We start from the raw sequence: 20492 nt of genomic DNA, 5'->3' as shown, positions 1-20492 counted from the left end.
AAGAGGAAATCTGGGATTATGGGATAAATCAAGAGGGGGTGGTCACCAGCGATCAGAATAATGACCATGATGTGGTTTTAGAGTCAGTGCATTTGGAGTGCGGGGGTCCTTGGGTTCATTCTGGGAAAGGTTTCACCAGCGCTCCCCTTTCAGGGACACTGCAGTCTGATACCTGCTTGGGTCTTTTGCTTTGTAATCTAGGCGTTGGTGCCTAAGCACCTTGGTTTCCAGAGCTGTGTCAATGGCTATGCTAATCTCTTCTACCCCCACCTCCTCATGTGAGCCAGGTTTCTGGTCTTGTGGTGCCTCCTTTTCAGTTTTTTTTTTTTCTATTCCTGTCCTTCATCACCCACATGATTGAAAAAGGCAGGCTCTTGAGAAAGCAGTGAAGAGGTGTCAGGACAAAATCGAGGAAGGCCTGGGGAAGCCCCTGCTGCCTATTCATGTCACAAAACAATTCCTGGTGTTGCCAGTAAAGCACAATGCATTTGTATAAATTACTTAGTTGTCACACAAACTGCTATCTGAAGCCACCATGCCTGGTAGGCTGATAGCCCTGAGGCAGAGCCCTTTTAATGCAAATCAACAGTCAGGTTATAGAACTCATTGAATTGAACACTAACTGTGCACGTAGCCCTTCTTAGACAATATGAAAAGTTTGCATTGGTGCAATATGAGCCACATTTAAACTTTTATTTGGCCTCTATCAATTTTCCTAATTGCACAGCATCCAGAAGGAACATTATTATACTTTGGCATCTTTTCAACTTGGCTACTTATGGTCTTTGTGGCTTAAGTTATCTTTCAAACATGTTGCTAGCAAATCATTACAAGCAGTTGGTTTATGTGTCTCCAGTTTGATTTAATCTGTCTGCTAGCTGTTGCATATAACGTTGTCATGAAAGGGACATCCAGAAGTCCCTTTCAGTTAGTTTAATTAAAATCAAATATCTTAGGAGCTAAGTCCACAATGGGCATAATTAATAATAATCAAACCTTAAATAGACAATAATCATATACAGACCATAGCATCTACTTCAGTCTCCAGAACATTATACCATGTCCAAAAAAACCTGTCATTTTTTTCCCTCCACAAATATTATATGAGCTAATTTTGGTCGTATACTTTTAAATTTAATTTATACAATTTACTTGAGAATAACAAGATGATCAAAATTATAACATTCTTTCAAAATACAGAAATGTATATATTAGTGACAATTTACTTAACTCTAAAACTTTATGAAATTCCTCTAGTCTATTCTGAAACATCTAACTTGATATCAGTACTATATACATTAAAATGTTTTTGTTTTTCATTTCTTGAGGTGACATCAGTTTATAACAATGTAGAAGTTCCAGTATGTTTCTCACCTCAGGGACTTTATACCTCATACCATGTCCCCCCAAATTTCCAATCACCATCCACTATCAACCACTGGGCCCCCTCAACCCACTCCCTCCTCTTTTCCCTCTCTATTGTCAGAGGCTAAGGGTTTGGTTTGTTTTGTTTGCTTGTCTTCCCCTTGTTTTCCACATGAGTGAAGTCATACAGTATTTGTCTTTCTCCTTCTAATTTATTTCACTTAGCCTAATCTTCTCAAAGTCCATCTATATTGTCAGAAATGGCAAATGTGTGGCTTTTTTATGGCTGAGTAGCATTCCATTGTAGCTTAAATTACTGATACTATGCTGTTACATTTTCTTATTTTTATTATCATCAATTAGTGAAAGTGTAACAGGGTGGTCCCCAGGGAAGGGGGAGGTTCCAGGTTTCCTGTCCCACCCAAAAGGAGGGTGGAGCTGAGCAGAGAGAGAAGAAGCTGCAGAGGAGACTGAGGAAGTAAGGAAGCAGGATAGAGAGCCAGGAGGAGACCTGGAGGAGGCACATCGAACAGAGAGACACGTGAAGAAACTGCGCTTGCCTTTTGATCGTAGACTGGGTGACACAGATGTGGGTGAGAGACCCGTGGAGAGGTGACCATGGCGGTTTTTGTCTTGATTTTGATTTTGCTCTTTTCCTTCCAAACTTGTCTGGTTATTTCTGATCCTTTTCTGTGGGTCCCCATTGGAAGATGCTTTAGACTTGTAGCAGGCTTTGGGGCCTTGCTCTGAGCCAATCATGCTTGGGTGGAATTTCACCCATGAGGGGATGGGTAACATTGGGTGCTTGATTTAGAAACTATATTCTTTGCCTTTCCTGTATTGTTTCCTAATTGTATTAAAGTTCCTTCCCATTAAAGTCTCATATGTTTTGTGTTGATGCAGCGGATGGCAGAACCCATTTAGAGCAGGCAGGTTTTGGGGGGTCTGGGGTATACCTTTCCCTGCTCTGTAACAAAAGTATTTACCTTTTTAAAGAAATGGATACTACTGGTGATTATTTGCTAGAATAAAACTCTGAGGGTTTTGGGAACATTTAGTCTATTTCATCTTTATTAAAAGAGATGTGCTGTTACAAATTATTTCTGGTGTTCTCATAATATTTGCAAATAACAATCAAATCATTATACTTGACTTCTTGCATCACTTAGTGCTTTCTAGGAACTTTTTAATCCAGGAAAGAAGAATGTCCAGTTCACTGATGGCTTTGTAGATTCCTTTGTTTCCAATCTGCAGACAAAGTAGAGATATAAAAGTGAAAAGCTTTATATTTAAAAAAATAAAGTATATAAAATATACAAAATAAAATGATTAAAAAAATTTTAAATAAAGTATACAAAAGCAAAGACTTGGAATACTGACCCCATAAAATGTTCTTTTCATTCTCCTAATGGATTTCATCTCTCTAGCTGAGGAAGCACAGGAAATCTAAGAAATCAACAGTAAATACAGATACTATTATTGAAGCTCTAAAAATATTCATTCATATTCACTTCAACAAATATTCTTGGTCCTCCCCTGGTGGTGCAGTGGTTGAGCACTGGATTGCGAAGCTGCCCTCAGCCTCTGCAGCGCCAGTTTGATCCCTGGCCACCGGTGAGGGTCCCACATGGCGCGCAGACCTCTCCTGCCATGCCTGCTGCTCCCCTCAGCAGTGTACTTCAGTCCTCTGCCTGTTCTGCTCTCCCCTCTGGCTCTGGTGAATTCTCTCACCCTCCCGCGCTTCTGACTGTACCCAGTGCTTATATAAATAAAATAAATAAATCTTAAAAAAAATATTCTCAAGCAGTTATTAGGTGCTGGGCATGGATATGCACTGGCAAATAAATAATACATGGTTTCTGTCCTCACGGAACTTATAGTCTCCTGGAAAATGATAAATAAGAAAATTTTTAAAAAGTTAAAATTTACCACGTAAAGCTGTATTTTTAATGCACAAGACATGATGACAGGGATTTATAGGAATAATTTGCTTTCAACTCAGTGTTCAGGGAGATGTGTTTTAAAGAATGACATTAAAATTAAGATTTGAAAAATAAGAGGGAGCTAGCTTTATGAGAAAGCAAAGAAAGAGGGAGTCAAGGAGCATGCACAGGAGAGAGTAACTCCAGCAGAAGGAAAGCCATACAAAGCACGAGACAGCAAGAACTCCCTGCTTTCCAGATACTGAAAGAAGGAAGCATAGTTGACACAACTAAGGAAAAGAATGTGGGACATGTGGGTGATGTGCAAATAACAAGGAAAAGGTTTCTTTTTTGAACAATCACTTTGTCCATTATGTACACTTCATGCAATAATATTCAGGTTTAGACTGCTAGGAGAAAGCACCAGAAAATTAATATTTCTAATATGTCTAAGAAGAAGCAGAAGGCTGATGTCTTAATAAGACAGCTTGTGGCTTAGCTGGGGGAAAATACCTGTCTTCTTGGAGGAGGTGAGTTTTCAAACCTTATCTGAGTACAGGAATCACTTCAGTCAAGTAGGTAAAAATTAATATCCTCCTCTATTTCCCCACAAGCTCCCACAGGGTTAATCAGAGAAAAGAGAAAGGAAAAAATGTGCAAATGTCTAGTCTTCACTTAGTTTTTACTTACAAAACCTTACCACTGGGATACACCAAGGAGAGAGTATAAGCCAATTCTTATACAATCTTCCCAATTCGCCAAAAGGGCTCAGGTTGCTAAGTCACTTGACCAGTGTCTCACAGCAGGTCCTGTCCTACCAATAGATGTTATCAGCAAAGGTAGCTCTTAATCAAAATCCATAAAATGGAAGCAGCTAAACTACAACACCTATTTAAAAAATAATCAAATACAGCCAATGTCAAACAACAAAACACAGGAGAGCGGAGAAAGGGCAGCATGGAATCAGCCTCTCTCTCTCTCTCTCTCTCTTTCCTTCCTTCTTTCCTTCTGAAATATTTATTTATGTATGCATACAAGAACTGGGTTGTAGGCCAGAGGTGGGAGGGTGAGAGGATTCTCCAGAGAAAGAGAGAGTGGGGAGCAGAAAAGGTGGATCTACTGGAATCCACTGCTGAGGGGAGCAGCGGGTGAGTCAGGAAAGGTCTGCTGCACCATGTGGGCTAGCTCCCTGGCCAGGGATCGAACTCATGCTGCAGTGGCTGGCAATATCTTGATAGCACTGAGATTAACCCCTACACCACATGACTGAAATGATGTGACAGTTACATCCAGAATGCTGTGGAGGGGACTTGAGGTGGCAATGTTGTCTTGACCATGTCCAGGTGGGGTCTTGATCTTCAGTCAAACATTGCTCAGGAAGGGAGAAAGTCTTCCTGTGGAGGGTCTTTCATGAAGAGGCACAGAGGGGCTCCATACTAAGGGGCTCCAGCCACAGAACGTTTGGGTTTAAGGTGCAGCTTGTGGGAATCACAGGCTGTGATAAGAACCTCCCTGTGATAAGAACCCTGAATAAAGGAGAGAGCCAGGCAACTCAGAGGAGGTCCTGGGAGCCCAACACAAAGTGTGACAGGTCCAGGACAGTGGGAGCCAATGTCAGAGGATACAGTCAGGAAGAATCATTCATTCATCCAACAAACACTCTTGACATGCCTCCTAAGTGTCAGGTTATCTGCCAGGTTCTAAAGGCATCATGATTAGCAAAATAGCTAGTGAATAAAATAGTTTACACAGTAAAATCATAAGACCAGTCTTAGAAGGTGAAAATCCAGCAATTATAGCAGCTCTAGTCCTTCTAGACTGCAATTATCTACTATAAAAGTAGTTGGCTCAGATCTTACAACTGGAAAACAGAAGACTTCACAAGGAGAAACAACATCTGCCTAATTTCAGGGATACTATATTGAGGGTCTTAGAAACATGAATCAATTACCAAGTATAGAAGAATCAAGTCACATGGCACAATAGCAAATCTGACTGCTAGGATTTAAAGACTTAACACTGAAGATGGGAGATCAAACAAATTTACCCAATGCTGGGCAAATAGCATTAAGACATTCCTGTTCACTTATGCCCTCCTCGACCAAAGAAATTTGATCTGCAACGCATCTCACAGCAGGGTGGGAAGAAAAGCATCTGACTGCACCCCATAGAAGGCACAAATATCCTAAGAAGGTGAAGGTGTGTTGAAAAGGAGCAATACACGGCCTAACAAAAATATATAGTGTCAGTGTTGCCTCTAGCACTGCACTGGTTTACAGGATGCTTTCTTGAGCTTCACTTACATAAAAGCTCCCTTGAAAAGAGTTGACCCAGGTTTGCATTCTCCTCACTGTTGTAAATATGTCTATAGACCCAGGAGCACTGATTCTATTGCCATAATTCAGACTGCTTTGCCTGGAAGGAGGAATTTATAAAAAAAAAAAAAATCCTTTTATCTTATTTCAATGTTTAGTAGTATTTGCTAAAATTATAACATAACAAGGATTATGTATAACAAGGACTAGAAGTTTTATTGCAAGAATAACTGAATGATTTGACAAATTCAGGCAAAGCAGATATGAGGCAGATTAGAGGCAATTTATTAATAAGACCAGAATAACTAGAAAAAGCTCCAAGAAAGGTGTGAATTGGTTATAGAATAACAATGAGGACTCAACAGCCAGTCATTCATTATTCAGTAAATACATTTTTAATACACGTCTATCATAGGGTAGGCATCCAATAATGTGTCTGCCCAGATAGCATGGATTTATTTCATTTATAAAAGTACCCTATGAGGGGCCTCCCTGGTGGCATGAGGGGTTGAGCATCACACTATGAAGCAAATCCAAAGCCTCTGCAGCATGAGTTCAATCCCTGGCCCACCAGGGAGCAACCCACATGGCAAAGCAGACCTCTCCTGTCTCGTCCACTGCTCCCCTCAGCAGTGTACTTCAGTTAGTCTGCCTGTTCTGTTCCCCACTCTGTCTTTGGTGAATCCTCTCACCCCCCGCATCTCTGGCCAGCTCTTGTATGCATAAATAAATAAATCTTTAAAAAAAATAAAAGTGCCCTTTGTGATTAAAATGAGTGCACAGGTGATCTACTCACAATCTATTGAGACAGTGATACAAAATTACAATAATATGTGATACTACTTCTTGAAAAATACAACTGCTCTAGGACACAGAACAGAAGTAATCTGACTGCAGGATCCCAAAAGGCTTCCAGGAAGAGAAAACAAGTGAGTTGCGCCTTGAAGGATGAGTAAGATGAAGTAAAAGAGGACAAGGAACAAATAGGTAGAGGAAGCATGATGCTCGGGTTGAGGACAACAGAGATGACTTAAACACCCTCTGCTATTAGTTGAAATCCCTAGACTCAGCTAACCACAGTTCTGCCCCAACCTCCAGCCACGCAGCAGCACATCCTCCGCGTGCTCCTTCACAGCACCGCCCACAGTCAGGACAGACAGAGGATCTGTCATTTCTGTTGAACCCAGCATCTGGGAGGATACTCACTCAATGTTTGTGGACTGAATGAGTCAATGAATGAAAAATAAACATCACTCAGGGCTTTGGGTCCACAGAGCCTCCTGGTTTAATAATAGTTTGAAGGCTGTCGCACACAATAGTGAGGTTTATAGCTTTGTTGCAAGCAACTGGATGAATAAATAATATAATCATTAATTTGCATCCCTCATCCCTCCTCATATGTTTGGAAAATTACGCAAATGTGGAGAGTGTATAACAGCTAAGACAAAAATGGAAAATCTCTCTCCATGGGAAACTCTGAGGAAATGAAACACACAGACCAATGGAGTAAACAGATACATATGGCCAGGATCCTGGGAGAATTAACTGCTGGTGTTGACTGCTCACAGAGAACAGCCTCGAATCCTTTCTACAAAAAAGGGTTTTATTACATTTTATCATATTATAATCAAACTCGGTATTTTCACAGCCATTAGAAGAGTGTAAAACCAAACATAAATAAGATCTTCTGTACTTTATTTACCTCCTCACAAAACTTCAGACTCGACTGTAGCAATTCTTTTTTTTTTTTTTTTTGCTTTTGTTTGGTTGCTTGCTTGTTATAATTGACCTTAATGGGTAAAATAGTTCCTACTCTCATCAGGCCTTGATTTTCTAAAACATTTTTCAAAAACAAAATACAAATGATAGGTAAGGGATTTGATTAAGTACTAAATTAATTTAATTCTATTGTATGACAGCAATATCAGGATTTATGCCAATTTTTTGAGGTAGCACTAGTTTATAATATGGTATATGATTTAGGAGAATAGGTTCACCATATGATAATATTAACAGGTGCAGAGAAAGAAAGAAACAGAACACATTGATGGGAAGAATGTTCGTTAAGCAGGGACTAAAAGGAAACCTGCCTCACTATTATGAAGGCCATAAGTCACAAACCCCCAATCAATATTATAATTAATGGTGAAAAACTGCAAATTTTCCATTTAGTATAAGGAACAAGACAAGTTATTTGTCCAATCATCACTACCATTTAGTCCAGTATTGGAGGTTTAACTAGAGCTATCAGATAACAAAAGAAAGTAAAAGGAATCCAGATTGGAAAAGTGAAACTATTTGTAGGTGATATCATATTGTATACACAATACCCTAAAGACTCTACCAAAAAAAAAAAAAAAACCCACTGGAAACAATAAATGATCCCAGTAAAGTGGCATGTTAAAAAATTATTCTGCTACAATGTATATACAAATAATGAATGAGAAAAAGAAATTAAGAAAACAATTTCACTTACAATTGCAGTAGAAAGAATTAAATATCTCAGATTAAGTAAGGAGGTGAAGGATTTATACAACAAAAATGATAAAATACTACTAAAAGATATAAGATAAGACATAAAGAGATGGAAAAATATTTATGTTCATAGAAAAGGAGGATTAATAAAGTCAAAATGACTATTTTACCAAAAGCAATGCTTAGATTTAATGCAATACCCATTAAAATTCCAAGGAATTTTCTGCAAGGAAATAGAACAAAAAATACTAAAATATATATGGAACCATAGAGGACCCCAAATAACTAAGGTAATTCTAAGAGAAAAAAATATATAAGTATCATGCTAATTGATTTTAAACTATATTACAAAGCACAGTAATCAAAATAACATGGTATTAAAATAAAAGTAGATGCATAGGTCAATGGAACAGAATTAAAAGCCCAGATATAAATATACACATATATCAAAATCTAATTTATGACAAAGGAACCATGACTGTATAATGGAGAAAAGAATGTCTCTAAAAAATGTTGCTAGAGAAATGAGATGGACGCATGTAAAAGACGAAACTGGATCATTCTCTAACTCCATACATAAAAAATAAATTCAAACTGGATTAAAGACTTAGATATAAGACCCACAACAATTAAATACATACAAGAAGCATTACCAATATATTTCATCATATCAATAATGGAGGAATCTTTGGAGACTTTACCCCTATGGCAAAGGAAATGAAAACAAAAATAAGCAATTGGAACCACTTCAAATTAGAAAGCTTTTATATAGTAAAGGAAAATATTAGCAGATTGAAAAGACAGCTTAGAGTGAAAGAAGATATTCATTCAGGGAAATTCATAACACCAAATTCCTATGAAACAATAAAAAAAAAATCTCAAAGGGTCAGGAAAAAGACAAAATTTGCACACTGACCATAGATGTGAGACAAACAGCAGGGCAGCAGGTGGGAGAGGGGTCAAATCAGGGCCAGGAAGCACACAAGGGATGAGGTGATGGGAGAACTACAGGGACTACACTTCAGGGGAAAGTCAAATATTGTACAAAAATGAATGACGTAAGAAAATAAATAGATTTAAAATTTTTAAAAATCTCAAACTTCCTCAATTTCTACAAGAAAAATGGAAGATTTCAATATAATTACTGTTTTCTTTTTTTTTAAGATTTATTTATTTATTTATTTATTTATTTATTTATTTATTTATTTATTTATTTATACAAGCACTGGGTACAGTCAGAAGCACAGGAGGGTGAGAGAATTCACCAGAGCCAGAGTGGGGAACAGAACAGGCAGACCGACGAAAAACACTGCTAAAGGGAGCAGCGGGTGTGGCAGGAGAGGTCTGAGCGCCATGTGGGACCCTCGCCAGAGGCAGGGGATCGAACTGGCGTTGCAGAGGCTGTGGGCAGCTTCGCAGCCCAGCACTCAACGGCTGTGCCACCATGGGAGGCCCTAATTACTGTTTTCTTTTTAAGACAAAAAATAAAGTAACAGATTACACCCAAATTCAACAGAAGAAAGGAAATAATGACATCCAGAGAAATCAATAAAAAAGTATTTCCATAAAATTAATAAAGTAGAAAGAGTGATAATTAAAATTGTCAATATAAAGGATGACAGATGTGGCATTATCTTACATATAGAACTATTAAAGGGATATTAAGAAACAACAAACAATTTTATGGCTATATATTTCACAAATGTATGAAATAAAATCATTGAAAAATACAAACTACTAAAACTCACTCAAGAAGAAATAAATAATTTGAATAGCCTTTCATCAATTTAAAAATAGAATATTTAGTTTAAATTTTTACCATAAAGAAAATCTAGGCCAAAAAATATGGCCTAGAGTTTAAGGAGAAATAAACAACTCTATACAAGTTCTGCTAGAAAATTGAAGAGAAGAGAATACTTTCCAACTTACTCAATGAGAACCAAAATTAATACCAAATTAGACAAAATACCAAAATTGATAATTGATCATTATCTAATACCAAAATTAGACAAAAATGCTACAAGTAAAAAAAAAATACAGGCTACCATAATGTATGTGCAAAAATATTTAGCAAAATTTAATCTTATTGAACCTAACAATATCTAATTGGAATAATGCATTATTACCAAAGTGAGTATATCCCAGAAATGCAAGCTTGCCTTAACTTCAAAAATCAATGTAATTTGTATCAATAAAATATAAAAATCACATAAAAAATCTCAATAGATGCCAAAAAGGCTTTGACCTAAATGTGAACCATAAAACTAGAACACTTTTATGTGAAAACATAGTAAAAATTTGCTATGTTCCAATATTAAGTAAATATTTATCTTTATTTTTTGCTATTCTCATTCATTTAGTTAACAAATTTTTTATATAATACTCTTTTATTAGTGGGAACATTAGGATTCTCCACCAGGTATCACCACTGTAGGGTACCTGCCACCAAATCACCTAGAGTCCCCCATCATAGTTCACTGTTCTTCTCCCTCTTTCTTCCTACCCCTCCCTACACACACACACACACACACACACACACACACACACACACACACACACATCCCCTTCCCTCTTTGGATGCTTCAATTCTATATTCAGTTTTCAAGGGTTAACTTTTAAGGTTGTGTTTCTCTGATTTGTAGTTTGGTTTCACTTATGAGTGATACCATCCAGTATTTATCTTTCTCTTTCTGTCTTATTCCACTTAGCATTAGCTCTTCTGACACCATCCATGTTGCTGTAAATGACATGAGTTTATCTTTTTTTTTTGCCAACAGGCACATAAAAAATTTGTTGACATTACTTATGGTCAAAGAAATGCAAATCAAAACCTCAAAGCAATACTATCTCACACCTGTGAATATGGCCCATATCAAAAAAAATTAATGCTGGCAAGGATGTAGAGAAAGAGGAACCTTACTACACTGTTGGTGGGTATGGTAACTGGTCTAACCCCAATGAAAAACAGCACAGAGATTTCTCAAACAACTTCTAATGGATCTGCCATATGACCTAGCAATTCCATTCCTAGTTACCTGAAGGACAAAAAACACCAATTCCAAAGGAAGCCTGTAGCCTCATGCTCACTGCAGCACTGTTTACACTAGCCAGGACATCAAGGACAATGACTGTGCTTTACTCATTCCCCCCACAACAGCCTCAATAGCAAGGACAATGAGAAATAATCAAGTGTGATTATTCCCTCTGTATCAGCTATTTATATATTGACTATAGTGTCCACTTTTTATTAATAAAAGCACATTGAAATTATCTACTTCACATTTTATAACTTCTCCTTTCTAAAGCTTCCCCAAGCACTAATTTAGAATTTCACACAGAGCAGATGCTCAGTAAACTCATATTAAACAGATACCCACTTCTGTTGCCAAAAACCTAGTTTGAAAAATGGCACTGAAATTGTGAAAGAGCTTGATGCTTGGCTAACTTGTATGATTTTGTTCTGTCAATCATAAGAGCCAGAGAAATATAAAACCTGGAGATGTGAGATGTTTTTAATGCAAAATATCTGGGCATGAGCAAACTGGAAGCAGGAGGTCCATTTACCTAAGAAACTCTGGACTGCTGTAGTTATGATTTAAATGAACAGATTAGTATAGGTATGAAACACAGTTTAGAGAAAGAATTGGTAGGACCTGGAGATAGACAAAGAGTGGAAAAAGTAAACACTGGCAGTAAAAGAGCAGAGTTAAGACTTACTTAAAGACTTAAGGTAATAGTAAGTTAAGATAATAGTAACAGTAAGGGGCCTCCCTGGTGGCGCAAGGGGTTAAGCACTGGACTATGAAGCAATCCGCAGCCTCTGCAGCACGAGTTCGATCCCAAGTTCGATCCCCGGCCAGGGAGCAACCCACATGGCGCAGCAGACCTCTCCTGCCTCGCCTGCTGCTCCCCTCAGCAGTGTACTTCGGTCAATCTGCCTTTTCTGTTCCCCACTCTGTCTCTGGTGAATACTGTCACCCCCCACATCTCTGGCCTGTACTCCAGCTCTTATTTGCATAAATAAATAATTCTTTAAAAAAAATATTTTAAAAAAATAGTAACAGTAAGGTAATAGTTCCCATCCTCTTGAGTCACTGTGTAGTCATCCTATTATAACTGCTTAGTCCTCTTTTATTAGCATGTTGCAAAAACTCTGTTTGAGTTTAAACAAAATGGGACATTTATTAGAAAGATATTAGGGTATTTCAAGGAACCCCATGTCAGCAATGGGTCTGGGGCTTGGAGTTCTCTGAGAAACTTGGCAATGCAATTTCAGGTCCTCATTAGGAGGACATCATTTGCTTTACTCTCTTACTGTGAACAGGCTTCCTCTGTTCGTTAATTTCTGTGGTGGAATATGGCTGCTAAACATCCCATGTTTTATATACTATGTCAGCCTCAAAATGGAGAGTGACCTTTCTAAATCCTGAAGTTCCGAGGAAGCGGGCTGATGCTCTAGCTGGGTCTGGTGATCAACTCTGGTCGCTGTGGCTAGACAGGGTATATGAGGAGTCACACCTTAGGAACATGGTAACTTCTACTTCTCTTTGTGGACAGAGTATGTATTTCAAAAAGGAAGAGTTTCTAGAAGGGTCTGGGAAAAAATCTGTTACAAATACCCCAAGCATATACATACATTTTTTTTTGTGCTATTGTGTGGACTTACTACAATAAGAATACACAAAATTTACAGTGATGGTGTATATGTTCATATACTTATACCCCGAAAAGTATACATACACACATATGTGGTATACATAACTGCTCTCAGAATTTTAGTGATGATATTTTGTCTACACATTTAAAACTTGGGATTATTCAGTGCAGTTTTATGTTGAAAAAAATTTAGGTCTCCTTTTAATGAAACAACTAGAGAAATGTAAATAAACATACTGGTAGCATGTATTCTAGGTTTTAAAATCCATGTTAATAAACAGGAGTCCTTCTGTCATTAAAGATCCTGGTTAGATTGCATTGCAAATATAATGACCCATAGAGGAAGAAAGCAATTGCAACAAAAGAACTGGATTAGAATGTATGTAGAAATATAAGTGGAGGGTTCCTGATTATCCCAAGAAAAGTTAGTCATTATTTTCTCCTTATAATTCTTTATATACACATCTGATATTGTCATTATCTAGCTATTTGTATTCTCTTCTGTTGACCTCTTTGCTCTTCTACACTGCGGACTCTTTGAAGACAGTTGCCATGTCTTAGTCATCTTTGAATGATCAGTAGTTTCTATTGCATGTAGAAAATGTCAGGTACTCAGTGAAAGTCTATTGGGCATCTAAATGAGTGAATTTCCTTTTAAAGAATTCACAATGTCAGGGATTTCCAAAACCTTTTGGTTAGATCAATATTGAGGGCATGAAGATACATGAGGAATAATTTTGACCAATATTGAAATAGAAATAGCAAATGTTGCAATTGCGATATCACCACTTTTAAGGCACTCTGTAGAAAGCTATAGGTGAAGAGTTGTCAAAGGGAGCTGAGTACTGAGGGGCAAAGAAACTACCAATCAGGGCACTGGAATCCAGTGCAGAGTCTAGGGTCTGGAGGATCCAGCACAGAAGAGGAGAAATGGGGTGGATCTTATAAACTGAAAGACCAGGAATTGTCTCTGTCATCTCCAGGAAAGCTAGGGCTCTGAACATTGTTGATGAGCTGGTGAGAGTCAGAAGAGTAGACTAGATGGGGTGGGCTGGCCGGGGAGTCTGCTGCCATGTGGGTGTCTGTCCTGGGATCGTGGCACTCACACAGCTCTGCTGCATGAGAAGCATGCCTGAGCCAGGCTGGGGCTCCCGGTCAGGGCTGCACTTGTCAGAGGGCCAAGAAGGCAGGTCAGGAATTAATTGGAGTCAAGGAGTTTGAGAGCTTAAAAAGAAAATATAATTGGTAAATCTCCATAAATTCCATCAGTGTGGTAGGAACAGAGTCAATTGTTACTGTTAAGGAATTTTCAAATCTGAAACCCTCCGCTCTGTCAAGACCATCTTTCTACCTCACCATTTTAGCACTCCAGTCCTAGTTTGGATATTTCTAAATGGACACAGTCCCTAGAAGATAAATTAAAATCCCTCAAATCACAAGTAGCTGAAGCCAAAGCAACCTTAAAAATAGTTCAGATGAATGAAGAATGATTTGAGATAGCTAAAAAAGATCACATAAGTGAAAATGCCCAACTTCAGGAAAGCCAGGGACAGCTTTTACAAGCTAAAGGAAGGAAAGAAAAAGTAAGTAAACTTAAATAGAAGATAACTTTTGAAGACTCCAAAGAGATGGTTAACAAATTCTATATGGTAAAGAAAATCAGATCAAGTCTGACAGAATGCTTGCTAAAGATGAAAGACTGGGGTGTGTTTGGAGAGTAACAGGTGATGAGACCTTGGAGCTGGAAATAGAGTGAATGATAATGAACCAGCAGGAGCTGGGAAGAAACTGGTTCCTGCTGCTAAGTTGGTGGAGGGAGAACTACAGTGACCACACCTGAGGGGAGGAATCTTAAACTGTCAAAAATATCACAAAGGTGTAAAAATAATGGTACTTCATTTAAAAAATAAATTAAAGGAAACCTAGAAGGAGAAAGAATTTACACTCAGTAATCTGAAGAATCAATACATAAAATAAAGAACTTAGAGAGTATATTAACAACCTCCAGACTGAACGAGGATCTTTGCAGTCAGAAAACATACAATATGAAAGTGAGAATCAAAAGCTTCAGCAAAAACTTAAAGTGATAACTGAACTCTATCTCAAAATTGCAATAACACTTCAAAGGAAATTAATAGTAGAAAGAAATTACCAATTAGAAGAAGAGGAAAAGCTTCCCAAAGCAGAGGAAAAAATCAGCCATGCACCTGAAGAGGTGGAGACCTATAAAATGTGAAAAACTCTAATAGAAGAATTGGAGAGAATCATGCATGCTTCTCAAGGGAAGATTATTTCCTATGAGAAAAAAAAATACATCACAATTGGTTAGCAGCTCATACTGCTCTAAGAAACCTCGATGATTTAGAGAAAGAAAATGCTTATTAAGAAAGTATAACTTTGAAAAAGATCCTTATGCACTTGGTGTTCCAAACACAACATTTGGAAAGAAGCATTCTCCATACGGGGCCTCACCACTGAGCTGATGACCTTCATCTAAAATGAGTTTTTCTCTCCCTTTTGACTTCATTGGAAGACCCATTCTGACTCTCACCTTAGCATCCAGCTGGGAGGAGTAAGAGTCTCCAGGGGTCCAGAGAATCCTCTAGATCATCAGATTAACAAAGAAGGAAGAGAATCAACTTTGATAGGTTATTTGATCCTCATAGAGAACATTCTGACCCTGGTTCCCATTTACCTCCAAGGGAGAAGTCTAGTAAGATGATGATCCCACCTTCAGGTCAACCATATCCTGACCCAGCTCTTCTTCTACAAAAGCAGGACAGACTTTATTCTAATTCTTGTAAACTATGGGGAGCAGCAGAACTCAGAAATTTTCATATGCCATCTTTGGATAAAACAGATGGGCCAGTGTCTTCAGAAACAGAATCCAAAAGAAATGATAGCAAAGACAATCTCATTAATTTATATGTGCCTGATTCATCAGTTCTCGCCAACAGCAAAGCAATTGGCCCTGACTTTGTTCCCATACATTTCCCTCCAATTACAGACTTGTTGTTTCCAATGGGAGTCAAGGATCTTTTCATAAGAAGATGTCCTCCTTCTCCTCCCTTTACTTCATGAAAAAGAAAAAAATGGAGCTTCCTGAGATGATTGTCCACAAAGACCAGAGCTTCAGTAAATTTATATGAAACAGATATCAGCTTCTATTGCTAAAAATACGCAATCAGGATTGGCCAAAAAAATTAAACACAAGACAAGCTCCTAGTTCCTAAAGCAACGTCTAAGGAGACTTTCTGAAATTCAGGCGAACTGATTTTATTAATTTCGTTTTCAGTTTCATAGAGTGGCTTACCCCATGACATAACCACCTTAGTTTGTGGGACAATTTGACTGAAGCTAATAGCAGTCAGCATGAGGCTAGAGAATGTAAGAAGTTAGCACCCAGATAGTTGCCCCTTGGGAAGGCTGACTGGGTGGTGTGTTCGTATTTGGCCATAAGGGGGAGCCAGTCACTTTGGTAACTAGGTGCCACCCTGCCCCAACCTGCTGCACCCCAACTGCCTGAAAGAAGAATCTCCGTTGACAGATTGAAGTGCCTGAGAAAACACCTCCAAAATTAAATCAAGGAAAAGTAGAGTTCCTAGGCAGTTCTGTGTTTTCTCAGTTCTCATTGCTTGCTTTGGGCTGTAAGTATCATTTTGTGCTTGTTAGCTCTTTGAGTCAAGGAAAGCTAATCAATGGTAGAAACAGACATGGTTTGGGGTGGGGGTGTCCAGATACACTGTATTGTATCAGGCAGTGCTTCACCATCATTAACAAGCTTGACTTAGAACATTAAGTTAAATCTGATGGATAATGGGTAGCACCTACACAGAGGAATCAAAGATTCTAGTAAAAAGAGAAACAGAGAGTAGTTATTTTATTTTTTTCTAATCCCCATTAAAAAGCCTGCACAGGGTCCTAGTCTTTCAGATGCTGACATAGGCACAGCTCTCAGTCCCTTTGAATGAAATCACCTGAACCTAAATGTTTGCCATACATCTCATTATTTTCCCCAATGGAGTCCTTCAATGGATTATTCACTTCCTCAAGTCTCTTACTAGTGAAAAAAAGAAAAAACTCTTACTAGAAGTGACAATAAATGATGTTAACGAAACATAAAATTGTAGAATAATTCAACTTAAACTTAAGAGACTATACTTTTCACTGCCTTAAGAAGTTGACCTTGTAAGTTTAGAATTAATTAAAGATAAGTGAAGATCTTTCCATTACTTCAGACAAGCACTCAGAGGTACAAGCTTGAAATTTTTATCATTGTCATTTTAATGAAACATGAGAGTTATGAAAAATCAAACAGCCCCGGTCTCAAAAGACATAATTTAAACACAAGTAAACCAAGGAAAAAGGGAATGTAAATTTGTTAAACGCTTGACCTAACTAACCAGCTCACCCTCACTGAAAGCCTCTTTACTGTGGGAAGGAATTAAGGTTACAGAGCACTCAGGTACTATAAGGAAAAAGACATGGGACAGGGCCTCCCCGGTGGCGCAGCGGTTGAGCGCTGGGTTGCGAAGCTGCCCACAGCCTCTGCGGCGCCGGTTCGATCCCCGGCTGCTCCCTGGCCCCGGAGGAGGATCCCACATGGTGCGCAGACCTCTCCTGCCACCCGCTGCTCCCCTCAGCAGTGTGCTTCGGTCCTTCTGCCTGTTCTGCTCCCTGCTCTGGCTCTGGTGAATTCTCTCACCCTCCCGCACTTCTGACTGTACCCAGTGCATGTATAAACAAAACAAACAAACAAATATAATAAATAAATAAATAAATAAAAAAACATGCCTCTATAAAAAAAAAAAAAAAAAAAAAAAAAAAGACATGGGACACTTAAAACACAATAATTCACATCCAACAGCTCAGCGTTTGAGTCTCAGGGACCACAAGGCCCCAGGGTAGTAGAGCTCGCTCCCCTTCTATATCCCAAAGACAGCAAATGTCATCACTACCTCCTTTGACACCTGCAAAGCAAAACCCCAGAATCCTGTAGAAAGCATAGATGGAAACAAGGCCAAACAAGGCCACAGAACAGATTCAGCTCTCCCCACAGAGCCAAATCAAGGGACATCGCACAGATCTTGTTTTAGTTTGTTTTGGACTCTTTTTTTGTTTTGTTTTGTTTTGTTTTAAAGTTTATTTTTTATTTATACAATAGCTGGGGTATAGGCCAGAGGCGCGGGAGGGTGAGAGGATTCACCAGAGACAGAGTGGGGAGCAAAACAGGCAGACAGACCAAAAGCACTGCTGAGGGGAGCAGCAGGCACACAGGAGAGGTCTGCCGCGCCACGTGGGAATCTCCCTGGCCATCTGGGAATCAATCCCATGCTATGGAGGCTGTAGACAGCTTCACAGCGCTGCACTCAACAGCTGTGCCACCAGGGAGGCCCTTAGACTCTTTTTTGTTTGTTTATTTCTGCATGATCTTTATTGCTTCTAATTTTTTACAATTTTATGATTTTTATCTGCTGGTATTTATTACTGTGAATGCTTGTATAGATATGTGGTCACTGTTACCATCTTAGTTCCCTGTTGCTTAACCAAACAGTTGCTTAATCAAATAACTTAGGTACCAAAGAAGACATAACTTCCCCCCCGTTTTTTAAGTTTTGACTGAGATTATGCTTCAAGAAGTATAAAAAAAAATTAGGTAAATAAAATCCTTTAAAGGTCTTCATCAATATAGGAATCAAAAAAGAGAGAGATAAAGGGACAGAGAGCCATAGCAACCACCTAAAATAGTGGTTGACATATAGTTGGTACAAAAGAAATATTTTGGTAAGTGAGCAAAAGAATTACTTATGAATCATATAAAGAGGGATTATTTACAAATTAACAATATCATGTTAGTCATGTTAACTCTTCAATATGCTTTATGAACCATTCCTTAAGAAATAATGAATTATACATTATGAGACATATGTGCTTATTTGCTGCTTTATTCCTGGTGATAGTGTCTCCATTTGGACTATAAACAAAAAATCAGAAAGCCCCTTTTACTCACCCTTTGGTATGGAGACAGCTTCCTACATGCTGTTTTCTAGAGAGGTTTTAGATTCAAACTCACTGTATATGCTGTGCATACTTACACAGCGGCTCAGTTTCTGCCTAAGGCTGTGAAAGTCTTCCACAAAGTTTATTTCCTTGCAAACTTGTAATTGGAGTTGACCAAAAACATCTTCCATGAAGAAGGTTAGAAGCTGTTCTTGGAATCTGCAGTTTCTCTATAAAAAAAAATATAAGAAATTGCATAAGGTAAACCATGAATAGCCTTTGTAAGATGTCACTGAAATATCCCCCTGATTATTTCTTAATGACCATCTGGAAAAAATTAAATGCAGGGAAAAGAGCATAAAAAAAGAGAAGCACGAAAAAGGAAAAGACCCTCTGGCTTACCATAAATAGCTTTTTTGCTTTCTTTTTTAGTAATCGTATGTTTTTAATGCGATCTTCCTACAATAAAGAGAGAGAAATAAGTTTTTCAGAGTTACAACTACCCTGGGATCATCCTCTGAGCAGAGCCTGATACTTACTGGAATTGTTGCTTTGAGCCATGCTGCCTTGACATAGAGCGAGTCCACAGCCTGGGACAGCGTTCGCCTGGGGTAACAACTTTTGATGAAGGAAGATTGCTTGTGCTTGGCAATGGCAAGAGAAAGAGTGACAAAGAGCAATCCAGACTTCAGAACGCAATTCACCCACATTTCCCTCCACCCCAGTCTGGGCTTGTTGTCACTCAGAGCAGCCAGACAGTGACTCCCGTTGGTTAGATGAGTGGTTAACCTACTTACTTTAGCCCTCAAGGTTGCCTCTCCAATGAGATGTGTGAACAATAGCTTACAGTTTATATAGAGGAAGATCACTTTGGTTGTCCTATTTTTTTTAGAACTTGCTTCATAATCAAAAAATGATGACTGTACCATCTCTGACTTTAAGTAAAAGCTCCAGTTTACTGGTAAGGTCAAAGGCCATTTTCCAAACAAAAGATTTACAACTTCAGTTGCATAGCATAACAAATTTCATTATTTCAAAGGTCATATCTGGCCAATAAAGAAGGCTGTCCTCCAGGAAACTGGGTTATTATTTTTTAATTCCCATGCAAAAAATAAAATCTCCTTTTCTAACCAGGATCCCAGACAATCTTACCGAAGTATAGAATGGGTAGCTTACCAAAGCCTGATCATAACCTCCATGAGTTTTACTTTTATATCTTGCCTGATCCTTGCACCTACTTCCTCCTCTTCCCTCAGAAGTCATCATTCTGCAGCTGGGATTATGATCCAAGAGAAAAACTTTCCAATTATTCTCCAAAGTTTTTCCAGCTCAGAAATTGTAACTGCCCCAACATATTCAAAATTTGTTTGGACCTGGGTCTAGGATTAAGGCCTCCAATTTACTAGATTCCTTATCATCTCTACACAAGTTAACCACCCAGACTTTTTCCCTATGTGTAGATTTCCAGTGGTATAAATTCCTCATGTAAAAGAGCATTATCTTTTTTTAAAAAATATTTTATTTTATATAATTCTTACATCATTTTTCATTTTTGCACAATGTATGCATTTTCATTTTGGTTATATTCCCCAAACAATTGCACCTCCCCTTATTTTGACCCTAATCCTTCCTCTCCCTGCACCCCTACCCCCCACCCATGTGTCTCTGGTTTATAGTTGCTTGTTGATTTTAATTTTTACTTTGTATTAATTAGTCTTTTTCCTGGTCCCTTATTTAGGTTTTCCAAATTCCTGCTATG

At 38.3% G+C, this 20492-nt stretch overlaps 1 protein-coding gene across 1 annotated transcript; it reads right to left on the bottom strand.

Annotated features, from left to right (window-relative positions):
* Nucleotides 1-2432: 2432 nt before the first annotated feature.
* IL26 (interleukin 26) lies at nucleotides 2433-19443 on the bottom strand. The gene is made up of 5 exons (XM_037515255.1): nucleotides 19273-19443; nucleotides 19136-19192; nucleotides 18829-18963; nucleotides 2746-2811; nucleotides 2433-2613 (listed from the first exon to the last, which is right to left on the bottom strand). The coding sequence occupies exons 1-5, from the start codon at nucleotides 19441-19443 to the stop codon at nucleotides 2527-2529; spliced, it is 516 nt and encodes a 171-aa protein (XP_037371152.1). The 3' UTR covers nucleotides 2433-2526.
* Between the last annotated feature and the right edge of the window lie 1049 nt (nucleotides 19444-20492).

This window comes from Talpa occidentalis, unplaced genomic scaffold (assembly GCF_014898055.3).
Source record: "Talpa occidentalis isolate TD23 unplaced genomic scaffold, MPIMG_talOcc4v2.1 talOcc4.16, whole genome shotgun sequence".
In the NCBI taxonomy this organism is placed as follows: Eukaryota; Metazoa; Chordata; class Mammalia; order Eulipotyphla; family Talpidae; genus Talpa; species Talpa occidentalis.
This window is presented reverse-complemented; position numbering and strand designations above follow the sequence as displayed.